Source organism: Tiliqua scincoides, chromosome 5 (genome assembly GCF_035046505.1).
Source record: "Tiliqua scincoides isolate rTilSci1 chromosome 5, rTilSci1.hap2, whole genome shotgun sequence".
In the NCBI taxonomy this organism is placed as follows: Eukaryota; Metazoa; Chordata; class Lepidosauria; order Squamata; family Scincidae; genus Tiliqua; species Tiliqua scincoides.
In genome coordinates, this window is record NC_089825.1 from 109,524,253 (window position 1) to 109,550,254 (window position 26,002).

At 43.1% G+C, this 26,002-nt stretch overlaps 2 protein-coding genes across 2 annotated transcripts; both read left to right on the forward strand.

Annotated features, from left to right (window-relative positions):
• The first annotated feature begins 254 nt into the window (after nt 1-254).
• On the forward strand, nt 255-1,196 carry LOC136653096 (olfactory receptor 5V1-like). The gene has a single exon (XM_066630020.1). The coding sequence runs from the start codon at nt 255-257 to the stop codon at nt 1,194-1,196; it is 942 nt and encodes a 313-aa protein (XP_066486117.1).
• A 16,659-nt stretch (nt 1,197-17,855) lies between these two features.
• Nucleotides 17,856-18,806, forward strand: LOC136653097 (olfactory receptor 1f45-like). Its single transcript, XM_066630021.1, has one exon. The coding sequence runs from the start codon at nt 17,856-17,858 to the stop codon at nt 18,804-18,806; it is 951 nt and encodes a 316-aa protein (XP_066486118.1).
• Nucleotides 18,807-26,002: the final 7,196 nt, after the last annotated feature.

Sequence of the window (26,002 nt, forward strand, 5' to 3'; positions counted from 1 at the left end):
TTATGAAAGCTGATGTTTCCTCTTGAAAAGTTACAGGTATATAAATTCTGTGAGTTTCTGAGAGTTCATTAGGAAGAGGAAGCTGGAAAGAGAGAGAGAGAGAAAGCAAGGAATGGGGCAGCACAAATGCTTTCTATTGATTAAAAAAAACTGCTGTTGTGCTTTGACTGTTGTCATGCTTGTATTTGTGTGGCTAAACCCTCTATTCGATGTGCCACCTTTTGACAAATATTCCATTTAATATTCCCTCACAGATGGAGCCCCTACATCGGATGGTGCAGAATGGCACAGCTGTTACTGAATTTATACTCCTGGGGCTCTCCAGTGACCCAGAGGTCCAACTCATTCTCTTTGGTCTCTTTCTCCTTTGCTACTTGGTGGCCCTAGGTGGAAACACTCTCATTCTTCTCATCACCGCTTTGGACAGCAGACTGCACAACCCCATGTATTTCTTTCTGGGTAATCTCTCTGTTGTGGACATTGGGTACACATCTTCCACTGTTCCCAAGATGCTGATAAGTTATCTCTCTCAGGACAAGCGAATCTCCCTTGCTGGTTCCTTCTCCCAAATGTATTTCTTCATCTCCTTTGGTGGCGTTGAATGCCTCCTGCTGGGTGTGATGGCATATGACCGGTATGCTGCCATTTGCCACCCACTGCACTATGGTGTATTCATGAACCCCAAAATGTGTGTGTGGCTGGCAGCATCTGCCTGGATTCTGGGCTTGGCTAACTCTGGTGTGCACTCTGGCATGATGTCCCTTTTGTCTTTCTGCCGGGACAGTGTCATCCGACACTTCTTTTGTGACATCCCACCCCTGTTTCAGCTCTCCTGTTCTGACACTCAGGCCAATCAAATTGCGACCTTTGTGGTGGGTGGAGGTGTGATCATGGGTTCATTTCTGGTTACTCTGGTGTCGTACGTCTATATAGTTTCGGCCATCGTCAGGATCCGCACCAAGGAAGGGCGTCTCAAGGCCTTTTCTACCTGTGCTTCTCACCTGACTGTGGTCAACATCTACTTTGGCACCATCATCTTCACTTACATCCGTCCCAACTCCACATACTCCCAGCAGAAGGATCAGATTTTGCCTGTGCTATACGGGATTCTCACACCAATGCTCAATCTGATCATCTATAGCTTGAGAAACAAGGATGTGCAAGGGGCACTCCGGAAAGCCATGGGGAGGGCTTAAAGCTACATTCACAGAATCCAAATGATTGTGGGTTTTCTGCTTCAATATTGTGAAGCCAAGACTCCGTTCTCTATATTAGCTATATTAAATATGCTTCTGCCTGCCTTGTGGAACTTTCAAGTTTCACTCTTGGAGCAGAGGATGTTTGTGATACAACCCACTTTTGAAAGTGTCCCACATTTCAGAAATAATTCACAAAGTGGTTTGGAATGAAATTACTATTTGAGAAAAAGATGTCCAAAACAGGACGTTTCCTCGGTGCCCTTCCTCAATCAAGTCCCTTGTTCTTATTGTGTCTGTGAGCTCCTCAGAGCAAGGACTTCTCTTCAAATGTAAAGTACCATGCACATTGATGGTGCTATATTTTTATTATTAATAATAATAATTACAATCCACTGGGTGCAAGAAGTTATCAATTTCTCTGGAGTACACTTTGAATCTACAGAGGTTGGAATGGTTAAGACCTGTCTGATTTACACTCAGCACAGATGCTTCTCCTGGAATTTATAGCTGGATCCAGTGACCTTGACATGAGTAAAGCTGAATCTCACCATTTCTAAGCTGCAGCTCTTGAATGGGAAGAGGACATTGTGGGTTAGAATGCTGGTTTGCCAGACATGGGGCAGGAATTGTCTTAATGGGATGGAGGGCAGTAGAATTAGAGCTGTGATAGAATTCCCAAATTTCAGATTGAAAGTAACAATGTTAAAAATATGGCATTTCTTTTTTTTAATACTTTCTGTGGAAATATTCACCATTTAAAAATTGTGTTCAGCCCCATTGTTTCCTGTGGTTTTTGCTGCTCAGCCACTTTCTTCTTTGGCCTAACTACATGATTCACACAGGCGATCTTACCCAGTCAGGGATCACATTTGTATGGGACAATGCTGCAGTACTACATAGTAAATCACAGCTGTGAATGCGTTTGGAGTGAAGCAAGCAGACTTGCTGCCTGAAACCTTGCAAATCTGTCTTGTCAGCATTGGCATTGACACCCGCCTCTAGTTTACATGCCAGCTGAAACTCCACCCCAATTTTGTCCCCCCTTTCTTGCTTGCAGGTGTGTTAGTAAGTGCATACCCTCCTGCCACCACTAACTCCTTATTGTCCACCTGGCTGCTTTTGCTGAAAGCATGGGGAGGGGAGCGCAGCGCAGTGCAGTGATTTAGGAACATCCTAACACTACTGTCATCTTACTTTCATCTTGCCACCTCCCACTTGAACCTGCCCAGCCGCATTCAAACACACTGACAGCACAATCCTAAGGGCCATTTATGCTGCTGGAATGAGTGTTCCAACAGCATAGTTTTATGGCTGCTGCAACCATGACAGTGCCAAAGCCTCAAGTCATGAGTGGCTGGGTTTGTGTAAAAACAAGGACTTGACACCCGCTGCCACTGGTAAGTTTGTGTAAGGGTAAGGAGGAACGAAGGGAGGGTGGAATGGGGTGGGGTGGGCAGAACAGGAAGGTGACAGGGTGAGGAAGAGGACAGATTGGGACCAGAAAGGGGGTGGGTTCGGCAACAGTGGCACCCACAAAAACCTAACCCCCTTCCCGGAATATGGAGCTAATGCAGGTTCAATTTGACCCATGGCAGCTGTTGGGGCATCCCCTGGGGCAAGGAAACAAGTATTCCCTTACCCCAAGGAGCAAGCCAAAATGCCCCTGCAGCATACAGTAGAAGTTGTGTTGGCAAACTGTGTTGTCATTGGGGAGTTATGTAGTAGTCCAAAGAGTCCTAGAGGCAACTGGAAGCCCTTCCCAGAGGTAAATAAAACTTTTATTAATTACCTCTGGTTGGCCTTCTGGCTCCTGCTCTAGCCCTTCCCCACCATTAAATGCAGCACATGCTGCATCAAGTACAATGGTGGGTGGTAGGATTGGGCCGTAAGGGTTGTAAATTTTTATTTCTCCAGTTTTCAGGAGAATTTTAGAACAATTCAAGAAAAAAAAGAAGCAAACACTCCAACATTTATCATCTTTCAAAGCCTTTTGTAAACAGTGTTCTCTTAAATAGAATTATCTTAGCAGCAACAATAGACCATAGGATCCAGACAGCCCAGTTCAGGGCATATTCCCCTGTGCCAATGCAGTGGCACCATTGCACCTTGAGGGGCATCTTGCAGGGGAAGTTTGCATGTTGGAGGTCTATTCCAGGCAGGGAATAGCCCTGGAGCCATGGAAGAGGTTCCCCTTTCCAGGAACAGTAACATTCCTGGAGCCCCTGAGCCAGCAAAGAGGCTGAAGAGAGGGGCGGAAAGCCCTGTGTAACCAGAACACAGCAAGGTGGAGCTCTCTCTCTCTCTTTCTCTCTCACATACACACACACACAAACACACAGGGGCAGGTGTTGTAGCAACAGAGGGGATTGCTTTAAAATCCCAGGAAGTGTTTGCCAAATCCCCCCCCCCAGATTTTGCACAAGCAAGCCTACCCACCAAGCAAAGCATGAGATATAGCTTACAATCCTCTCCACACTTTCCTGGGAGTAAGCCCCATTGACTACAATGGGGCTTACTTCTGAGTAGAAACTCATAGGGCTGGACTCTAAAAAGCTCAGCATCCCACCTGTGAAAGAAGCTGGCAGCTGGCAATGTGGAGGGCTCAGGAGAAGGAGGCCAGTGGGAGGAGAGAGGATTGCTTTAAAAAACCCAGGGAGTGCTTGCCAAATTCCCCCCCCCCATGATGTAGGCTCTCCTGCTCTATCAAGCCTTCCCAAGCAAACCTTGGGAAGCCTTGGAGAGACATGTGAGGGAGAGCAGAGAGCCTCTGTTATAAGGAGTATAAGTCCCAGAATGCTCTGGGGCAGAGAGCTTCCATGATGGTGGCCAGGGAGGGCTGCAGTAGCAGCAGCAGCAGCGAGGAGGAGGAGGAGAACCTGCAGTGTTGTTGGGAGGTCGCCTTGGACACAGAGGATGTGGCTTCCCAAGCAAGCTCACCATTCCAACTGTGAAAGAACCAGGACAGCTGGCAACAGGAGGGCTGAGTACAGAGTGGAGGGGAGGGAATTGAGAACAGCTGCCTTAGTTTCCTTCCATCCGGAAGTATCAGGATGCAGCAAATTTGCATAACTCTATGGCATTTAGCACAACGAGGTTTTTTGTTAATCATGCGGAACTAACGCGGATAAATAGGCTCCACCTGTAGATCTGTTACCATTTTTAATTTGGAATGCGCACACACACATCTGTTACCATGTTTTTATTTGGAATGTGCATGCACACACACATGAATATATTAGTTTTATATCTTTGTATAATAGGGATGATGAATATACTGGGAAACATATTATTCCATACAAAGTAAGATGAGCTATAACTTAATGAGCACAACAAATTTAGATTCTTCTAGCTTGATTCAAAGCACCTCATGTAATCATAATGTAAATTGTTTCTTCCTTTTGCTCTCAATTTTCAAAATTTTATTTCAATGATTGTGAGAACACTGTGTGAACTATAACACTGTTATAGTTTCAATATCCATATTTAGAAAGAGGATACTGGGTGGGTAATGGAAATCTTCTCTTGGGGTCCCCACAAATGATATTTCTATTATACTGATATCTGACCCTAAGGATCCCAGAGTAGCACACATGCTTCTCTTTTATTCCCACAAAGCCTGAGAAATAAATTTGTGTGACAAATTTTGACTGGCCTTTGGTTACTCAGAAGTCCTCATGGCTAAGCTGAGATTTGAATGTGGATTTTCTCAGAACAGCTCCAGCATGTGATCCACTAAAACAACATTCCTTTCTGAGTTTGGCAATAAGATTCTAATCTGCAGTTGATTTGTTGCCAAGTGGGATTTCATCTCCTGCAACCACCTTTCACATGTGCCTTAAGCACAATTCAATCCTGTGCTGGAACAGGCAAGCAAAGAGGCTTGTGCTGTATCCAGCTCAGGATAAGCGCCAGAAGCAGCTCAACAAGAGGCAAGGTGAAATTTTTCCCTTTACCCCTGGGTAAGGGTCGCTGGCCCCTATGGGTCTTCTCAGACTTGCGCCACCTCCTGTGCCGTGAGGTGAAAAAGGTTGAAAATCACTGCTCCTGATAATGAAGACAAATGGAATTGAAAACACACACACAATGTCTTCAGAATATGCAAGAAAAAGAAAAAAAGTTATGGGTTTGGGAGAAAATCTGAACTTCTGGTCACTGACAATTTCCTTTTACCCACATCGCTTGTGCTAGTTGATATTCTTTCAGTACGTTCTGCTCCATACCCAATATGCACTGGAGACCTTTACTTCCTCCCCAGTGCAGAGAAGTTTTTGACTGTGGATCCATCCAACATGTTTACTTCAGCCTGGCAGGTCTTCATGTGCTTTGGGAAGAACAATTCTCAACCTGCAATTTTCATAATCAGTCAAGTAGTGAATATGCCAATGATTAGCAGAAGGCACTTGCAAAGTTTGTAACAACACACAAGGTGACACACTCTTCTCTTCTATAGTGGGTTATAAAGACCCAGTACAAAGCAATTTGGGATTCACATGTCTGAGACTTTCAGTGAAAACAGTCAGAGCTGTAACTAAAGGAAATTTCAGGGTCTGTGTAGTGGGAAGTTGTAACTGTTGGGATGTACCATATCACAGTGTGGATTAAGATTCAATTGAGGGACTATCTAAACATAACACACACATTCAGATGCAGTGTCTGTTTATCTAGGTAGCTATGTTTAAAGTCTGTGCTATATGATAAGCTGACATCAGCTTGCAGCAAAAACATCAAATTTGGTAGTTCATCACAGCCCTCAAAGAGTGGATTTTAGAGGATTAAAAAAAAAAGATGTGGAAAACAAAATTATTCAAAACATTAACGTGATCCTTTAGAGGTATGCAGGTTTTGCTCTTACATGGCATAACTCCAACAGTTTCTGTAGCAGAAAGAGTTCATTGCATGTGCCTTAATCAAGTGAAACTCTCATTGCAGTATGTTCCTCAGGAAATACCATGAAATTCTTGCTATTACGTTTGCCATAAATGAGATCAACAGGAATGCCAACCTCTTATCCAACAAGACACTGGGACGCATCACCTTTGCAGATGTTTCGAATTCATTGGGGAGCGCTTATGGCACTCTGAATCTCCTTTTCACAGTGTGTCGCTATAATTACCATTGTGGCCAGAAACACAAGCTGATGGCCGTCATTGGAGGGCTCACCCCGCAAAATACAATCCACATGCCCAGCATCTTAAATACCTACAAACTTCCACAAGTATGTTCCTTCCTTGAAATGAACATTGCACTTGATTAATGGAAATGAAGGGAGCAGTCCAGCTTGTGCATTTATTTGTAGGTCATTCCCCCAAAACAACAAAGATAAAAAATCTTGAACCAAGATAAAAACCTGGTACTTGCACCAGCATACATTAGAAAAAGAAACTCTTTTTTCTGTTGTTTTGTTCTGTTTAGAAGGGCTGTTATGAATACAGAAGTGTTGTGTGTATGTTGGTGTGCTCTTTTGTGTTTAGTTAAACATTTCTCTTTATGTAGAAAGAATTCAAATTTCTCCGTACTGAGAGATATGTATGTATTTCTCTATACTTTGAACTTAGCCCTTCAATACTTCTGCCAATAGCAAAGCATTAGAGGACATTCAGATTTCACAATATTTGTTGCTGAATCAGAAACCTGGAGGGGCACATTCCCTCTTGCTAGAGATTGGGAGAAAGATTTTGAAACTCAGGAGGAGAGGAAGGTTTCTAAAACCTCTCTAAATATACTGTTGTCTTTTCTCCTTAGTTCAATTACAACTTCTTTCACCATGTATTGAGTGACAAAACTCAGTTTCCTTTACTCCATAACATGCTTCCAACTGCAAATTCTCAGCATGATGGGATTCTTCATCTCCTTAAGCACTTAGGATGGACATGGATTGGTGTCATTGTTTCAGATGATGAAATTGGGGCAATTTTCCTGCAGAGCTTGACATCTAGGCTCCTGGAGAACAACATTTGTGTTGAGTTTACAGAAATGATTCCAACACTAAAGAGTTACTGGGATCCATCTGATGATCTACTTTGGACCAGAGAAAGAATAAATTCTACTCTGTTATTAAGCAAAAGCAATGTGATTCTTCTTAACGGGGATGGACGATCAGTGGAGATTTTCCGAAACGTTCTAATGGTCAATGAAAATGAATTAAGAAAGCCAATAGAAAGGGTTTAAGAACATAAGAACATAAGAACAGCCCCACCGGATCAGGCCATAGGCCCATCTAGTCCAGCTTCCTGTATCTCACAGCGGCCCACCAAATGAATCATTTGGTTTGGATCATTACAGCTCAGTGGGATTTCGCAGCTGTAGAACATCTGGCTCTGTTTACACCCAAAACATTCAATGGTACTTTATCCTTTGCCCTCCACTCAAATGATATGCCAGGATATGAAGATTTCTTGGAGACAATCAACCCTTACCAATCAGTCTATTTTCATGCCACAGTTTTGGGCTTTGGCATTTAAATGTTTTCTTCCCTTGTCCTCTGTGAGAGGAGTTGCAAAGTGCAGTGGGAAGGAGAAGTTGAGGAGCCTCCCAGCACCTGTGTTTGAAATGCAAATGACTGGCCAGAGCTACAGGATCTACAATGCTGTGTATTCTGTCGCACATGCTCTCCGTGCCATGTTTTCATCAAGATCCAAGCCAAAAGCCATCAGCGATGGAGTTACATTGAGTATCTGGAATCTCCACCCATGGCAGGTCAGACTATCTTGCCCATCTCTCTCAATTTGAGTGTAATAAACCACAAGTGCATTTTGACACAAACACTGGCTGGATTCTGCTTCCTAATTCATGTGCAGAAGGCAGTGGAAAGTACTTGTAGTCATAAATGAATTTCTACATTAGCTGATGATAAACCAATAGTGCAATAGTGCAATCCAAAGCTTCTTTATTCAGAAGTATCATTGTTATTAAGAATAGTTATATCCTTTTTTAAAAAACAAAAAGTAATCACAGAGCAGCTCACACAGCTAAATTAAAGAATGGTTCCCCATCCCCCAAAGGGCTCACAATCTGGAAAGAAAGACAAAAACATGGAGAAAGCACCAGCGACAGCCACTGAAAAGATGCCATGCTGGGGTGATGAGGGATAGTTACTTGCCATCTCCTAAACATGAGGACACATTTTAAAAGGTGCCTCTTATACCAATGGTGCAGGGAGTATGGCAGGTTGGGACTGGGAAGTGGGTGGGTTCAGCAGCAGCAGTAGCCGTCAAATCCTGACCCATTCCTGGCTTTGATCCCCTCAACTGCGTCCTCACAGAAGTGTGTCACATATAGAGCTGGCACAGGTCTGAGTAGCCCTTTTGACCAGGCACAGGTTTATCCTGGGAAAGTCAGAACTTCCCTCACAGGATTAAGCAGGAGCTGCACTGGGGCCTCTGCACTGGTCATGTGGGGAATTAGATAGGATTGGACCTCACAAGTATCTGCCACCACTGCTGCTGTTTGTGGCAATGTCTCTAAGATGGGCGTTGTCAGTGAGCTGTGGAAAGGCATTTCTGAAAGCGAGATGTCCTCTTTATGTCATAAATGAACCATAGGATTGGGCTTCTAGAGAAACACCCACCTCATGGTGCAAAATAACGGGAACACTGAGCATGAGAGGGCTGAGCATGAATGATCACAAGGTATGGGCTAGTGTTTCTCAAACTGTGATTTGGGACCCACCAGGGGTCGAGCATGAAGGAACCCAAGGTATAGGCTGTAAATGCACAGTAAAATTGGTTTATATCAGAGATTGCAGGGAATGAAAAGTTAAATGCATCAAAATAGGGAAAAGTTACCTTCTGTGCTTCACAGCAGAGGAGAACCAGGCACACCTGCCACATGCCATGCCGCCTCCAAGCACTCAGGTATTGACATATCCTTCCAATACCTATCCTACGTTAAAGCTTTCTGGGGGGGAGGATGTAGGTGTGTAGGTTAGAGAGGTCACACTGGAGGAGTGGCACAATGGCCTGGGCCAGGCCAGATCATATTGAACACAGACCAGGCACAGCAACAAAGACCTTGAACAAAGGCCTTCCTAGAAAGGTGAAAGGTCCCCATGTACCACACCTCCCAGGCTGTTTCATCAGTGACGAGTCAGCAAAAAAGTAGGAAGCTGAACTGATGGGAACAGATGACCACAATTGCTCAATTCTGCAATTCCTTCTTGGAAGCAAAGTTCTGTTTTATACTCTCCCAAAAACAGAAAACCCTCCCAACTTTGCTTCAATATAAAACACTGAACTTCATTCATGATGTAATGCTCACCACTGGATACCATCTCACGGAACTAGGAGAGCAAGAATTCCTAGTTCTGAGCAGGTGTGTGAGATACATTTCCAAAAGCAGCAGCTGGAGTGACTCTCCCCAAAGTCAACTGACAAGCAGCTAACAAGGTTCATATGACTTGGATTCACTTGTTTTTGTCCGGTTGGCATGTGTGTCTACATGCATGCGCGCACACACACACACACACATCTATTTATCTGTTTTTCTAACTCTCATCTTCTGATCCAGATCAATTCTTTCCTGAGAAACGTCCATTTCAACAACAGTGCCGGGGAGGAAATTTCTCTCGACCAGCAGGGAGATCTGGCAAGTTCATTTGATATCATCAACACAGTCACATTCCCCAATCACTCCTTCAAGGGCATCAGTGTTGGCAGGATGGACCCCCAGGCTCCTGCAGGCAGAGAGTTCAGCTTGAATGGAAGTGCCATCCTGTGGAATCCCAGGTTCAAGCAGGTGGGGAGGATGATGCTGTTTTCTGAATCAAGAATTGGGAGACTGCAGGGGAGGCTGAGTATGTAATTCTTTGAAAAAATGGAGTGCGTTCCATTTAATTCCGTGGAAATGACTTCTGAGTAGACATGAACAGGTTGGTACTCTAATGGCCCAATCTTAACATACCAGTGTGCTTCCAGGACTAGGGTCCTGGTGGTGGAATACGGTTACAGCATTGTAAGAGCTGTTTGGGAAGTGCTCACAGCTGCTTGCTTCCAGGCTACTACTCTGGATGGTAAGGGTACCCTCTCACCATGATTGAAAGAGAAGATCCTCTGAAGGTCCTTGGTAAATCAGCAGGGTGGGCAGAATGGGGCCAGGGGTGGGAGGTTTAGGGCAGATTTGGGAAGATCGGGTTTCAGAGGAAGGAGGGTGTGGAACGTGGCACAAGTGACTTGTGCCGGAAGATATCCCTTCTGGAGCCAACCAACAGGCGTCCTTTGTCTCCTCTGACTTGTGCCAGCTGAAGAGCTGGTGCAGGTCCAAAGAGTCCCAGTGTTGGTCTGGTTATAGAGCTGATAAGAGAAAGGTATAAAATAGCTGGTTACTTTGAAGGCACATGGATGTAAACAGAGGACTAGGTATGTAATTAAATGGAGCAAAATGAACATTAGAGCAATCTGTACCATCCAGTTGATACCTACACACACACCCATTCCCTATGATCATTCTTAGATGGTGCCCCAGTCCAGATGTGTTGAGAAGTGTCATCCTGGCCAGAATAGGCTTGTTCGTGAGGGGCAGCAGATTTGTTGCTATGATTGTGTCCAGTGCTCTGAAGATGGGATTTCAGTGCAGATGGGTGAGTGAAAGACTGCAGAGTTACTTTCTGATTATTGTTGCTATTATCATTTTTATCATTATTTCTACATGAATAAAATGTTTGTTCAGGCCTGGGAGGAGTCAGGGATGGCGGAGCAGGCCTCCTCTACATCCTCACCCGCTCCCAGGCCTGAAAATCCTACATGGGGCTACTTGGTTCTGCACCTATGAATAAGCTTGCACAGTTCCAAGTAGACCTATAGAGTTTGCAGGGGATTGATAAGGAGTATCCGCCTGAGGGAGGTCATGATTGAGACATACAAAATTATGCAGGGGAAGGATAAAGTGGATAGAGAGATGCTCTTTAAACTTTCACATAACACCAGAACCAGGGGACGTCCACTCAAATTGAGTGTTGGGAGAGTTAGGACAGACTAAAGAAAATATTTCTTTACTCAGCGTGTGGTTGGTCTGTGGAACTCCTTGCTGCAGGATGTGGTGATGGCATCTGGCCTGGATGCCTTTAAAAGGGGATTGAACAATTTTCTGGAGGAAAAATCCTTTACGGGTTACAAGCCATGATGTGTATGTGCAACCTCCTGATTTTAAAAATGGACTACGTCAGAATGCCAGTGCAAGGGAGGGCACCAGGATGCAGGTCTCTTGCTGTCTTGTGCGCTCCCTGGGGCATTTGGTGGGTGGCTGTGAGATACAGGAAGCTGGACTAGATCGGGCTATGGCCTGATCCAGTGGGGCCGTTCTTATGTTCTTATGAGTAAGGGAACAAATTCTCCCTTATCTCAACGAGATATCCAGCTGCCTCCATTCCAGTCCTAGATACAGCGAAGGCTGCACCGACCCCACTGGATCGCACAGCGGCACTTTGGGTAGGATTGGGCTTAAACTGAGTTCAATGAGACTTGCTCCCAAGTAAGTGCATATAGGATTGCTGCCTAATTCATTCATTCTGAGATATTCCCCATTGAAAAGTGTGGTTTTCATTTTAATAGGACAGCCAAAACTGCAAAGCTTGCTTAGCAGATACATTCAACAGCCTAATATTTGACATCAAATTATCCAAACACCACATTTCTTTCAGTTTAGATCAGTTTAGAAATATTTGAATCACCTTAATTCACGTGGAGAAGGGCTTTCTTGCATGACTTCACTCAAAAACAGGTCAATCCTTTGTTAGGACATTACCAAATTTCCTTTTACACAAGGCAAGAGCCTCTGTCCAGCATACCAATATTTTTCTTAAAAAGCAGAACACTTTGTGAGTTCCACTCACCAACAAAAGGGGAAATAAAGTTATTATTATTAATTATTAATTATTAATTATTAATTATTAATTATTAATTATTAATTATTAACTTTACTCCTTGGAAGAAAACTTGGTGGGTCAGAAAAATCCTGTGGCTTCTGTCACTAACCCTTTTTTCATGCTTCAAAAAAAAAAAAAAGAGTCTGAAGTGTATGAGCACAAGCCTGGGCTCAGCGCACTGGCACATGTTGTCACAAACGTGCTGTAAGACACGTTTGTGAGGCTTACTGCTGGGCAAGCGCCGGTGGTAACCCAGCACCTCTGGCGCTAGGTTAGTATCAGACGGGCACCTGCGCTCCGCTGTTTGGCGGTCATTTGGACCACCGAGCCGTGGTAAGTTAAGTGGTGGCATGGGGGGATACGAAGTTCTGGGGAGGGGGAGGGGCGGAGGATGGGGAGAAGGCTGGGAGCAGGACTGATGGGGAGGCGGGAGGCACAGAGAGGGAAGTGGAGGCGTGCTGGGGGAGGGAGCGGGGAGGGAGGGAGATGGGACTGCTGGAGCAGACTGGTCGATCCTGAGTGTTCGTGTGGGGCTCACTGCCCGAAACAAACGCTGTTACCTCGCTCGGCAGTGAATCGAGAAACCCCATTCCAGGGCTACTTCCCTTACGTGGGGGAAGGGGACAAAAGTCCCCTTCTCCCAAGGTGCCACCCCCGGCTGCCATGGGCGCACAGAATCTTTGCTGCCGCTGAAGTTGAGCGCCCTGGGAGCTGAGGATTGCGCTGTAATATTCTTCAAAGATTGGCACATATCCCCAAGTGAAACATTCTGATGATGGTCTACTTATAGCCACTGAACATTCTTGATGGATTTTGAAAGAATCAAATTGAATTAATTCAGTTCAATGACTTCCTGTTTCAAAAGCAAAACTTGCTATCACTTTCTTTTCAGTGACGTTCTTGAATTCTCTATAATGCCAGATTTCTTGCTAGTTACAAGATGCTGATCCCATCAAGTTGAATGGGCTAATATAGATATGCTGAAATTATGGAGATTGGCTTCTTTCTTTTTGATCCAGAACAGTGTGACAAATGCCCAGAAAATCAGTACCCAAACAGTCGCAAGGATCAGTGCATCCCCAAAGTCGTAATCTTTCTATCCTACAAAGAGAACATGGGAATCCTTTTGTCTTCCTTTGCTCTTTTCCTTGCCCTGCTGACAGTTCTGGTGATGTGGAGCTTCATTCAACACCGGAATACTCCCATTGTCAAGGCCAACAACTGGGGCATCACCTGCACTCTTCTCTCTTCTCTTCAAACAGTATTTGGCATCGTCTTCACTGTTGCTGTGTCTTGTGTGTTGGCCAAAACCATCACTGTCATTTTGGCCTTCATGGCCACCAAGCCAGGAAACAGCATGAGGAAATGGGTGGGGAAGAGGCTGGCAGTCTCAGTCAACATTCTGGGTTCTCTCATTCAAGCTGGCCTCTGTGTGGTTTGGCTGGCAACATCTCCCCCTTCCCAGAGTTTGACATGCAGTCCCACATTGACCAAATCATTATACAATGCAATGAAGGTTCAGTCTTCATGTTCTACATTGTCCTGGGCTACATGGTATGCTTGGCCTTGATCAGCTTCATCGTGGCTTTCTTGGCCAGGAAGCTGCCTGATACTTTTAATGAAGCCAAACAGATCACTTTCAGCATGTTGGTGTTCTGCAGTGTTTGGGTATCTTTTATCCCCAGCTACCTGAGCACCAGGGGGAAATACATGGTGGCTGTGGAGGTCTTCTGCATCTTGACCTCCAGTGGTGGGTTGTTGAGTTGCATCTTTCTTCCAAAGTTCTACATTATTATTCTGAGGCCTGAGCTGAACACTAGAGCCCAGCTAGTACGGAAGAAGTCTACTAGTCCATGACACTTGGAATTGATCTCATATTTACCATCCCCAGCTTTTCTTTCTCATCTCCTTTATTAGTGAGCAAACAAACAACTAAAAAACAAAACAGCAACAAAGTAACCAGAAAAATAAAATACATAAAGCTTACAAAATATTTTAATAAGCAATCTATTGAGGTGTTTGTTTCTGATGAGTAACACCTCTGTATGAATATTAATAAGCAATTTGCAAACCATCTCTACTAAAGCATTCAAGTCTTTCAAATGCCTCCCTAATATGTGGCTGTTATCTATAAGCCACATGTTTAAATGATGGTAATGTGTTCAAATGTTGTCATCTGTAAGCCATGTGTTCTGACCTCCCCAGATCGAATATTAAGGAGGCAATTTCCTCCACACCCATATCAGATGTTTCCATATCCATGTGTCATGCGTGGGGGGGGGGGGGGATGGAACAGATACATAAACTCCATGCATTGTTTAAAAACCAAATTGTTTCTAAACAATGCATGGAGTTTATGTATCTGTTCCATTCCCCCCCCCCCCCCCACACACACACACATGGACATGGAAACCTCTGATATGGGTGTGGAGGAAATTAATGATTGCCTCCTTAATATTCGATCTGGGGAGGTCAGCCATTCAAGACAGAGGGCAGCCTGAAGGTCAACAATCTAAATCTTTATTTTATAGCAGTTAACCCCTGCTAATTGGGTAAGAGGCACTTTTTCAAGTGGGTGCTCTTTTTTTTTAGCAGGGGGAGAGTAACTGGCCCACCTCACCCCAGCACTGTCTGCTCTAGTGGCTGTCTGCTGGTATTCATTTGCATCTTTTTAGATTGTGAGCCCTTTTGGGACAGGGAGCCATTTAGTTATTTGATTTTTCTCTGTAAACCGCTTTGTGAACTTTTAGTTGAAAAGCAGTATATAAATACTGTTAATAATAATAATAATAATAATAATAATAATAGCAGTTGCCTGGCACACACATCCACACCCCTGACCTAAGTCAGTTGTGAAGTCGTGTGCATGCCCAGAGCAAAACTACACGCACCTTTATAACTTTTCTAGTTTTCCTATTTATCAAAGACTATCCCCCTTTCTGCATATAATTAAGCATATGGAATTCACCTTGTCTCCCAACTTGGGCACGTGCAAAAATGAGTTTCTATTTCCTAAATGCCATATGAAGTAGGAGAAACAATGCTGTGTCTACAGACAGGGCTTGATCCAATTTTGGTATGCAGACATAAATATAACCTGGTGATCATTGCTGTAACATACTGCCCCAGCACCCAAGGCAGTGACAGCATTGTTGGAGCCGGCGCAATTCCATCTGTTGTCCAGAGGGGGCAGGAAGCTGACTCCCCAGAAGGGGTCAAACTATTGCTCAGTGACCCTGACCTTCCTACCTGTTCTGTTTGTGATCCTTGTGGTACGTGGCCCTAACCCTTTATCCTTCCCTTCTCCTCTGGACATATTCCCTTTTGTCCTTGGACCATGGACCTGTTAAGATGTGCACACTAGGGCCCCTGATGCCCATGCCATCTTAAGCATAAGGGCTGCAGGGTGAGGCAGCTCCAGGGCCTTGCCATCCCTAAGTGTTAGCTGATCCCCTGATCCTAATCAGATGCTGTAAATATGCATTCAATGGAACCATGAGTAAACAACTTCTTTTTTATACAGATTTAACAAACCTCCGCTACTTTGTCTTTTTTATTGATTAGCAGTCAGCTGGGTGAGGGAGGTTCCCTGGGGTGATACCCAAAAGGGGGGTTCCGCTGCTTGCTCTACTCTGCTTCCTCCCCATCACCAAAAGGAAACTCTTATTTTTCCAGCAAGCATGATGTCATGTAACATTGTGATGTCACTTCTGGGTTCTCCCCAAAGGGTGAAATACTCACTGCTGTGGTTCCATGGCCCCATTCCTTCTCCTGTGAAGGGAGCCTCTACAGGAGAGGGAAGCTGCCTCCTCTGTAAACAGGGTGGAGCCTGGGGCAGTCATGCACCCCCCCAGCTTAGTGCCCAGGGCAGGTGCCCCTCTGGCTCTGCCCATGTTAGAGCTCTGCAAGTGATAATCACATCAAGTGATTATAAATGAGAAAAAAGGCCAAGTGATAAAGAATTAATTGGTCAAGATCAATTCCCTAGGAACCCATCTCACAGGTGTTCTTTTGTTCAGCTACAGGTGAATGTTGCTTAACAACATTCCGATCAGCGACGGACCGCATGCATGACGGTCCGTCACTGATCCTTGTCACGCCCCCAAAACTCCAAAGCTGAGAGTTGGTGTGCTCCCCTTGCCTCCGAATGCTTTTCTGAGCCCTGCAGAGGCCACATGCTCCAGAGGCTTTGAAAAGAGGATGTCGTTTAACAATGGTGTCACTTAACGAAGTGTGTGCGGGACCACATCCCCATCATTAAATGACGCACACCTGTACTCTAAAAATAGGATATACAAAGGCCTCATAAGTTTTGCAGATTTTTATTGTGCTAATACCAAAGCTCACACCGCACACATGAACTAAGTAACTAATGAAATGCTGCTAAATGCCCCAGTTCAGGATCAGAGTGCTGCTATACTGGGCAACATCCCTGGTACGTTAAATATGTGTATTGCTGTTCCTCTTCACTGCTACTGAGAAGGTATCGATTTTAAACAGAAGACATTATGAAAGCATGGTGAATAGCTCTATGGATGGTTCGGTGGAGGGATGCTGTAGTGTGGTGGGTCTAGGACTGGGCTCTCAATAACTCAGACTTGAAGAACTGACAGGGAATGGTGGAGCAAATCCCTGAATATGGCAATTGAAGTCCCTCCACCTAACCATCCATAGAGCTATTTCACCAGGCTTTCATACTGTCTTCAGTTTAAAATCGATACCTTCTCAGTAGCAGTGAAGAGGAACAGCACTGCATTGGGGGGGGGGGGGGTCAGTTAGGATTGAGCTGTTAATCAAGCACACCAAATGTGTACATGAAAGTGCTTGTGTTCAGTTGGAATTCCTCCAACCCTTTGGGATGGGATGCTCATCCAATTCCTCCATGTGCTGGTATTATAAACATGTTTGATGTGGATGGCTGGTGGTTGCCACATTATAAAGATAATGTGCAGCTCTTCTCTATTCTCAATAGTCCCTTGCCACAATTATGACACACTCAGCTCTCTGAAGCCTCATTAACATCTAAAGTCAAGGGTATGCTTTATTTATATCTTAAATTTTTCTCCCACACGAAGGACTATTCTGTCAACCCAAGTGAGTTCTTTATACCATGCCTATAATCTCTGTCATCCCTGGGGACAATTATCTGATCTTAATAAACTTTAAAAATGACTTATTCAGAGTTCAGTGGTAAATGAAGCTGGAGAAAGCTGAAGGTTCTGTCTGACTTAAGTCGACATAACTGCTGACATAAGTTTCTGGGTGCAAAAGATCGTCCATGGATGGTTTGAGGATCTGAGATCCTGACAATAGGATTTCCCATTTCTAGTTTGATTTCAGCTTTCAGTCACTCTCTCAAAACTTTCAACTTTCATTTTCACTAAACTGACCCACTTGCAACTTTATGCTATTGAAGAAAAGCTTGAAAGGATATGGGAAGGGACCAGTGAACTCTGAATCCAACCAACTCTTGCATCGATCTGTGTATAGGCATGGAGATAAGAGAACAGTGACTATTTTATGACATGGAGTGACATGGAGATAAGAGAAAAGTAATTTTTCCCCCCTCTAGAAAGCTGTAGATTGTATGATTGTATTTCTGCTTGTAATGATCTAGCCCATACGATTCTGTTTCCTGAGTGTAAAGTGCCATGGATTTTGAAGGTGTACTATATAAATGGACTGCCTGCAAACTCAATAGCTGCCTGCCTTTTACATTTTATTTTTGCTTTGTGAAATAGCCAGCATTCACAGTAGAAACTGCTATGTCCTGTCCTACCAAAGAACTCTAATTGAAGATGGACTCCATCAATCTTATACGAAGACAGAACCAAACAGGTATCACAGGATTCGTCCTTTTGGGATTATCTGTGGACCTAAAGAACAAGAGACTTCTCTTTGCAATAGGCCTGTTAGTCTACCTGTTGACTTTGGCAGGGAATCTAGTCATCATTATATTGATCAGAGTTGACCAACGCCTCAAAATTCCCATGTACTTTCTCTTGGGCAATCTCTCTTTCATTGAGATCTGTTCCACATCCATCACACTCCCAGAGGTGTTGTGGGACCTCTTGCTGGGGGACAAGTCCATCTCCTTCATAGGATGTGCACTACAAATGTATTTCTTTGTCACCTTAGGAAGTACAAAGTGTGTGCTCCTCTCAGTGATGGCATATGACCATTATACTGCTATCTGTCATCCTCTCCAGTATACACTGATCATGAGCCAGCCCATATGTTGGAGTCTGCTTGCAGCTTCCTGGATCATTGGCAACTTCAATTCTGTTATCAACATATCACTGGTCTTTTCCCTAACTTTCTGTCACTCCAATGAAATTGACCATTTCTTCTGTGACATTCCTCCTATTCTGCATCTCTCTTGCTCTGATGTATTTCTAGTCCAGTTGATGATCTTCACCGTCTCTGCATTTCTTATGATTGTGCCTTTCTCCCTGATCCTTCTTTCGTACATCCTCATTGTCTCTTCTGTGCTCAAGATCTGCAGAGCCAGTGGAAGGATAAAGACATTCTCCACTTGTATTTCTCACCTCACTCTGGTGAGCATCTTCTATGGCACCATCATCTACACCCACCTGCGACTCTCCTCCAATCATTCCTTGGATGAAGATTGCCTGGTTTCTGTGTTGTATGCCATCATTACTCCCCTGCTAAACCCCTTCATCTACAGCTTTAGGAACAAGGAAGTGCAGGGGGCCTTTTGGAGAGCGCTTGGGAAAAACAGATTATAAGTATGGGATCAATGTCTTGAGAAGGTCTGATGTGACACACAGTCAATGGGTAGCCCAACCATATCCTGCACTGGAACAAGAAGGCTGACTAGCCTGTGCTATATCCAGCGCAGGGTAGGAGGTGGCTGTTGTGCAACTTGGAATCAGGTCTTATTGGTCACCTGTTGGTTTCCTTCTGCTTCTGACCTAAGTACAAAATATGTGCTCAACTCTGTGTACTAATTGTTGAAACAATAATGTATTTGTAAAGGCCTCTGCTAAAAAAATAATAATAAAGATTGATGGAAAATCTCCCGGTGATTTTTTTTTGACCTAAATATGAGTTTGCAAAAGTTAGGGAGGGCCTTCAATGTTCCTCTCATCTTCATAAGTTGTTTATCTAAGGGGCATGTCAGGAACATAACAGGGGTTAGGTTATTGGGGGAGCTGCTCCTGTCATACCCCCGCCTGCCCCAAAATGCTCCTAATTTGCCCACCCTGTTTTCCTCCCCCCACTCTCACCAGATCCTTACCTGTACCAGCAGGTACAACTGAGTCTGGTGATTTCCTTCTAGTGCTGCCACCTCTTGCAACAGAACTTGGAAAAATTGCCATTGGTAGCATGCACAGCTCACCTCCATCCACCATTTTACAATAGCAGAAAACCTTTCCACCGCCATAAATGGCATGCGCTGGCCTGATGCTAGTTAGGATTGAACCATGTGGCAAGGTCTGTCTGGGACAGGAACAAGTGCAGCTAGAAGGCCAACCATGGCCCACACCTGCTTATCCAGGATTAAGGTGGGGTCCAGGAGCATTACCAATTTGTGTACCTGGTCCTTCCTATGGAATTCAGCCTCATCAAGAACCAGTTAACGTAATGCCATTGTCCACAGCACAAGGAGAATTTCTATCTTGCCCATATTTCATTTTAATGTATGGTGCAGATTTGTGATTAAATGACCATCTGAGCATAAATACCATCCTCTAGTGAGGATGAAACACTTGCCTTGTGTCAGGTAATTGCAACTCTATGTATATTCTGTTGCTTCAGCATCATCTCTCTGAACATTATGTGTTTCATATTTATATATGCCTGTGTGTGCCTACTAGTGTGAAAGACATGCAAATCAGGAAATGCATCCAGAATGCACATTCATTGCACAAAGTTCCAGAGCTACAATTTCCTCACTTGCTCCTTTTTTAATAGCAAGGAGTTATAAGGGAAGCACAAGAGATGGACACTTCATAATTGCCTTTTTTTAATTAGATGTTTTCAGTTATCAGAGAGGGAATGTTAATTACCTGGTCCTGATCCAATGTATGTTATGATGACTTCGGAGTGTGGCATTTTAAGGTTGTGTTCATCATCCTGTGACTTGCAATATGTCCAAGAAAATAATTATGAATGTTCCTCTATACCTCAAATGTTGTGTATCTAATGCTAAATTACCTCTACCGAATACTCTTTCTTGAATTCCCAAAAGGAATAAATAATGTTATCTGTAAGAATCAAAATAGTATGTAGCAATCATTCCCCTGGGCACATCACACTGGCGTATTTGCCTAGCCTGGTCTATGTACTGTACGATTTGGAGCTGTGGCTTGAAGGAGCCAGAGGGAGAAGTATTGGTGAACTTGCTCCTGGCAATTTAAGAGGATTTCTCTTTTATTGAGATGCAGTCCAGGATGGAGCTTCAGAATGGCTTACTTACTGCATAAAACAAAAAGATCAATACTGAGCAGGTAAGGTTATAATTGAAATACCATGTGTGATAAAGAACATCCTCATTATTTTATTACTTTATTACAACCTATGCTGGGCTTGCAATTCAGGATCTAGCTAGATCATTATAGGTTACAATTCAGGCTCCAGCCAAGATTCTAACATTATCATTATTAATTTCTGGCCTTCTGTCATCATGTATGACCAGATCTTTAAGCTGTGACTGCCTCCCCATCACAGGATGCAGTGCATGCCCCATTGGTACAGCTGCATCGGCACTGAAAAATTGAATAGGATGGGTCCCAAAGTCATCTTGAATGTGTAAGCATTGTATACTTGTTCCAATATGTATCTCTATCAAGTTCTGGGGAGTGTAATAATTCATTTCATTTAAACGGCACCATTTAGAGTCCAATTCTGTTCTTATCCCCCCCCCACTGGTGCAGCCACGCCAAAAATGGGCACACTGTTTCTAGTAGGGGAGGACAAATCAGGAGGCTTCAGAGGCAAATGGAGTTTAAATCCCCTGACACTTTTGTAAGCCTCCTGCTCCTCAGTGGGTTTCCTCAGACTAGCAATTTCACTAGTGGAAGTTTAGAGAGAAAGGGGATGGGGAGGCTGAAGAAAAGGGGGATAGGATACAGTGAATGCCCCCCACAGCCTCCCTTTAATACAGTATATGGTTCTAGAACTGGAATTTTCCTTACTTTGATATATTGATGATGCAATGGTAAGAGGGTTTTCTGGGACATGGCAGAGTAAGGGATATTTGCCCCAAGGGGGGAGAGATAAAATAAGTATAAAGAATAAACACTGTTTCATCTGAATCTGTTATTCAAACAAATCTAGAATCTGTTAACTTTAAAGTTAAAAACAAATATTAGGAGATCCAATCACAACTTTCTTCCAAAAAGTGTATCTTGGGGAAGAAATGTTCTGTGTTATATTTAGCTTGATCTGTGCATCCAAATTTTGTCTCTGGTTGTAACACTGGAGTTACCCCTACCCTGATACAACATAGTTACAATCAGAAGGGAAGATAATGTGCTTAAAAATACTTCATGTGTTTAAGTATCATGTTGGTCTTCTGGTAATTTATTTTTAAGCCTGCTACTTCTCCATATTGTTTTAAGTCTTCTATCAAAAATTCCATGGAGTTGAGTGGATCTTCCAAAATAAATACCAGATCATCTGCAAATGCTTGTAATTTATATTCTTCACTTTTAATTTTGAGCGGTTTCACCCTATCATCTTCTCTTATTACATTATTCAGTATTTCTAATGTCAAGATAAACAACAATGGTGAAAGTGGACAACCTTGTCTTACTCCTTGTTGAATGTTAATCTCTCTCCTCAATTCTCCATTTACTCTTATCCTTGCTTTCTGGTCCGAATATATTCTTTATATCATCTTGATGAATTTTGGACCAAAATCTAATTCTTGCAGACAATTAATCATAGAATCCCAATGTAAATTGTCAAAAGCCTTCTCAGCATCTAAGAACACTAGAGCTAATTTCTTATCTGGATGGGCTTCAAAAAATTCCAGTATAAACATAAAAGACAATGATGTAGAACGATTAAAGGCATTTGGACTACAGATAACAAACAAAGTAAAATATTTAGGAATTACAATTACAAAAAAAGACAAGTACATTAATTGAAGACAATTATATCAAATTAATGAAAGAAATAAAAAAAGATTCGGAGAAATATAATTGCAACTATCTCTAATGGGAAGAATAGCTTTATTAAAAATGAAAATATTACCAAAATTAATGTTTTTATTTCAGACTATCCCGATTATTTTGAAGAGATCTTTTTTTGAAGAAATGAACAAAATTACTATAAAATTTGTCTGGCAAGGTAAAAAACCGAGAATAAGACTGAAATTATTGCAAGAAGATAAAAAAAGAGCAGGATTTGGACTACCAGACTGGGAATTATATTATCAAGCAGTAGCCTTAAAATGGATAAAAGATTGGGGACTTTTATTGAACGCAAAAATTTTAACATTAGAAGCACGCGATTTACAAATAGGCTGGCATGCGTTCCTCTTTTATGATAAAGTTAAACAGCATGGATATTTTAAACAACACATTTTAAGAAGATCTTTAATTTGGATATGGGATCAGATAAAATATAAGATATATTCTAAATTACCTAGATGGATAAAACCGCTTGAAATAGCAACCAATCCGAACTGGATTAAAAAAGATCAAAATAAAGCATACAGTGAGTTGCTGAATAATAAAGGAGTGATTTTAAGTAAGTCTGAGTTAGAAGAGAAAGGAATAAAGCTGGACTGGTGGAATGAAATGCAAATAAGAACAAGATTACGCGAAGACCAAAACATAGGTCTTTATGAAGAAGATATAAGTTTTGATAAAATATTTTTGATTGATGAGGGGAAGTATATAAGAAAAATGTACAGTTTTCTCCTGGAGATAAGAATGGAAGATGAGATAGTTAAAGATGCAATGGTGCATTGGGCAAAAATTTTTGGATATAATATATCAATGGATGATTGGAATCAAATTTGGAATACAAATATTAAGATAACTAAAGCAGTGTCTTTTAAAGATAATTTATATAAAATGTTTTCTAGATGGTATTTAATGCCAGAGAAATTAGCAAAAATGTACTCTGGGTTATCAAATAAGTGTTGGAAATGTAATGAGGTAGAAGGAACTTTTTATCATATGTGGTGGACATGCGAAAAAGCAAAGAAATACTGGAAAATGATACATAAAATGTTGCAAGAGATATTGCATTGTGTATTACCATTCAAACCAGAAATAGTCCTCCTAAATGTGACATCAGAAATTAAAGACCAATCTAAGAAACACCTTATTATACATATTGTACATATTGTACATACTGAAACCTTGCAAATCTGTCTCGTCAGCATTGGCATTGACACCCACCTCTAGTTTAAGTGCCAGCTGAAACTCCACCCAAATTTTGCCCCCCCTTTCTTGCTTGCAGGTGTGTTAGCAGGTGCATACCCTCCTGCCACCACTAACTCCTTCTTGTCCACCTGGCTGCTTTTGCTGAAAGGGGAGGAGAGCGCAGTGCAGTGATTCAGGAACATCCTAACACTACTGTCATCTTACTTTCATCTTGCCACCTCCCACTTGAACCTGCCCAGCCGCATTCAAACACACTGACAGTACAATCCTAAGGGCCGTTTACACCACTGGAATGAGTGTTCCAACAGCATAGTTTTATGGCTGCTGCAACCATGACAGTGCCAAAGCCTCAAGTCATGAGTGGCTGGGTTTGTGTAAAAACAAGGACTTGACACCTGCTGCCACTGGTAAGTTTGTGTAAGGGTTAGTAGGAATGAAGGGAGGGTGGAATGGGGTGGGGCGGGCAGAACAGGAAGGTGACAGGGTGAGGAAGAGGACAGATTGGGTCCAGAAAGGGGGTGGGTTCGGCAACAGTGGCACCCACAAAAACCTAACCCCCTTCCCGGACTATAGAGCTAACGCAGGTTCAATTTGACCCATGGCAGCTGTTGGGGCATCCCCTGGGGCAAGGGAACAAGTATTCCCTTACCCCAAGAAGGCCCCAACAAGCCAAAATGCCCCTGCAGCATAGAGTAGAAGTCGTGGTGGCAAACTGTGTTGTCATTGGGGAGTTATGGAGTAGTCCAAAGAGTCCTAGAGGCAACCGGAAGCCCTTCCCCGAGGTAAATAGAACTTTTATTAATTACCTCTGGTTGGCCTTCTGGCTCCTGCTCTAGCCCTTCCCCACCATTAAATGCAGCACATGCTGCATCGAGTACAATGGTGGGTGACAGGATTGGGTGGGAAGTGTTGTAAATTTTCAGTTTTCCAGTTTTCAGAAAAATTTTAGAACAATTCAGGAAAAAAAGAAGCAAACACTCCAACATTTATCATCTTTCAATGCCTTTTGTAAACAGTTTTCTCTTACATAGAATTCTCTTAGCAGCAGCAATAGACCATAGACCATAGGATTAACCCCTGCTAACTGACCATAGGCAATAGACCATAGGATTAACCCCTGCTAACTGGGTAAGAGGCACACTTTCAAGTGTGTGCTCCTCTTTATAGCAGGGGGAGAGTAACTAGCCCAACTCACCCCAGCAGTGTCTTTTCTAGTGACTGTCTGCTGGTGTTCTTTTGCATCTTTTTAGATTGTGAGCCCTTTTGGGACAGGGAGCCACTAGTTGTTTGTTTTTTCTCTGTAAACCACTTTGTGAACTTTTAGTTGAAAAGCGGTATATAAATACTGTTAATAATTAATAATAATAATAGGATTCAAACAGCCCAGTTCAGGGCCAATTCCCCTGTGCCAATGCAGTGGCACCATTGCAGCTTGAGGGGCATCTTGCAGGGGAATTTTGCATGTTGGAGGTCTCCTCGAGGTAAGGGGACATTCACCCCTTTGCCACGGGGAAAGCCCCAGCCAGTGTCTACTTGGACTTAGGCCAACCAATTCATTTGCCCAAGTCTGAGTTTATCCATGTTGGCGAATTAAACCTGGGAAGGGGGATGGGATATGGCAAGCCAATCGCACCCCCTTTCCTGAACCCAATCTGCTCATCCTGTTGCCACCCCCCCCGGCCCATTCCACCCCCCTGCCCTCAGTAGTCATTACATTACCTGGTCAATTTGCAAAGGATTTGAATGTGTTCATTTGGAATTCGTACAAATCCTCAGTTCCTTTGGGGGCAAGCAGTGGAATGTGACTGCTTTAGCAACACGCTACTGGGGGATGCAGGGAGGACACATGGATTGTTCAGTTCCACATCTTCAGTGTAATGTGTAGTTCTTCTCAATTCACAATAGACCCTTGAAGCAATTACAGACAAGTTCAACACTCTCTGGACCTCATTAACCTCCAAAGGCATGGGCGTGACTCATTATTTTTGACTTAAAATATTTCTGCACTCAAAAACCCATACTGTCGACCCCAGTGAGTTATTTTCACCATGCCAGTTATTTCTCTCAGCGCTAGGGACAATTTAGAAAGCCACAGTTACAATGTAGTAGTGCCTTACACAGGATTTAATAATAGAGGGAGAGAGATTGAGGTTTTCTCAGAAGATCGATAAATGCCATCCTAAAAAGTCATATGCCCAGTAGGTAAGCAATTGATGCTTACTAGATTTCTTTGTTTGTTTGTTTAATCAAATAACTCTTGAAAAATGTCCTGAATGTGAAAGCTCCTCTATGTATGTCTTGAGAATCTGAGAGAGTGAAAATATGATTCCCCATCTCTAGTTCAATTTCACCTTTCAGTCACTGTTCCAAAAATTTTGACTACCATTTTCATTAAACCAGCACTTTTAGAACACTGAGGGAAAAAAAATGAAAGTATATGAGAAAGGACTATGGAGCTCTGAAGAGTTTTGCATTTATCAATGTGCAAAGCCAGAGATATGGTGTTCATTGTTGTGAGCTCCACCCCCCATCAGACAGTTAAAGATAGCATGAAAGACAGATCTGTGCATGAAATGAGT

Bases quoted from the DNA above. Each gene is read 5' to 3' on its own strand.
- LOC136653096 (XM_066630020.1), top strand. From the start codon at position 255: ATGGAGCCCCTACATCGGATGGTGCAGAATGGCACAGCTGTTACTGAA.
- LOC136653097 (XM_066630021.1), top strand. From the start codon at position 17,856: ATGGACTCCATCAATCTTATACGAAGACAGAACCAAACAGGTATCACA.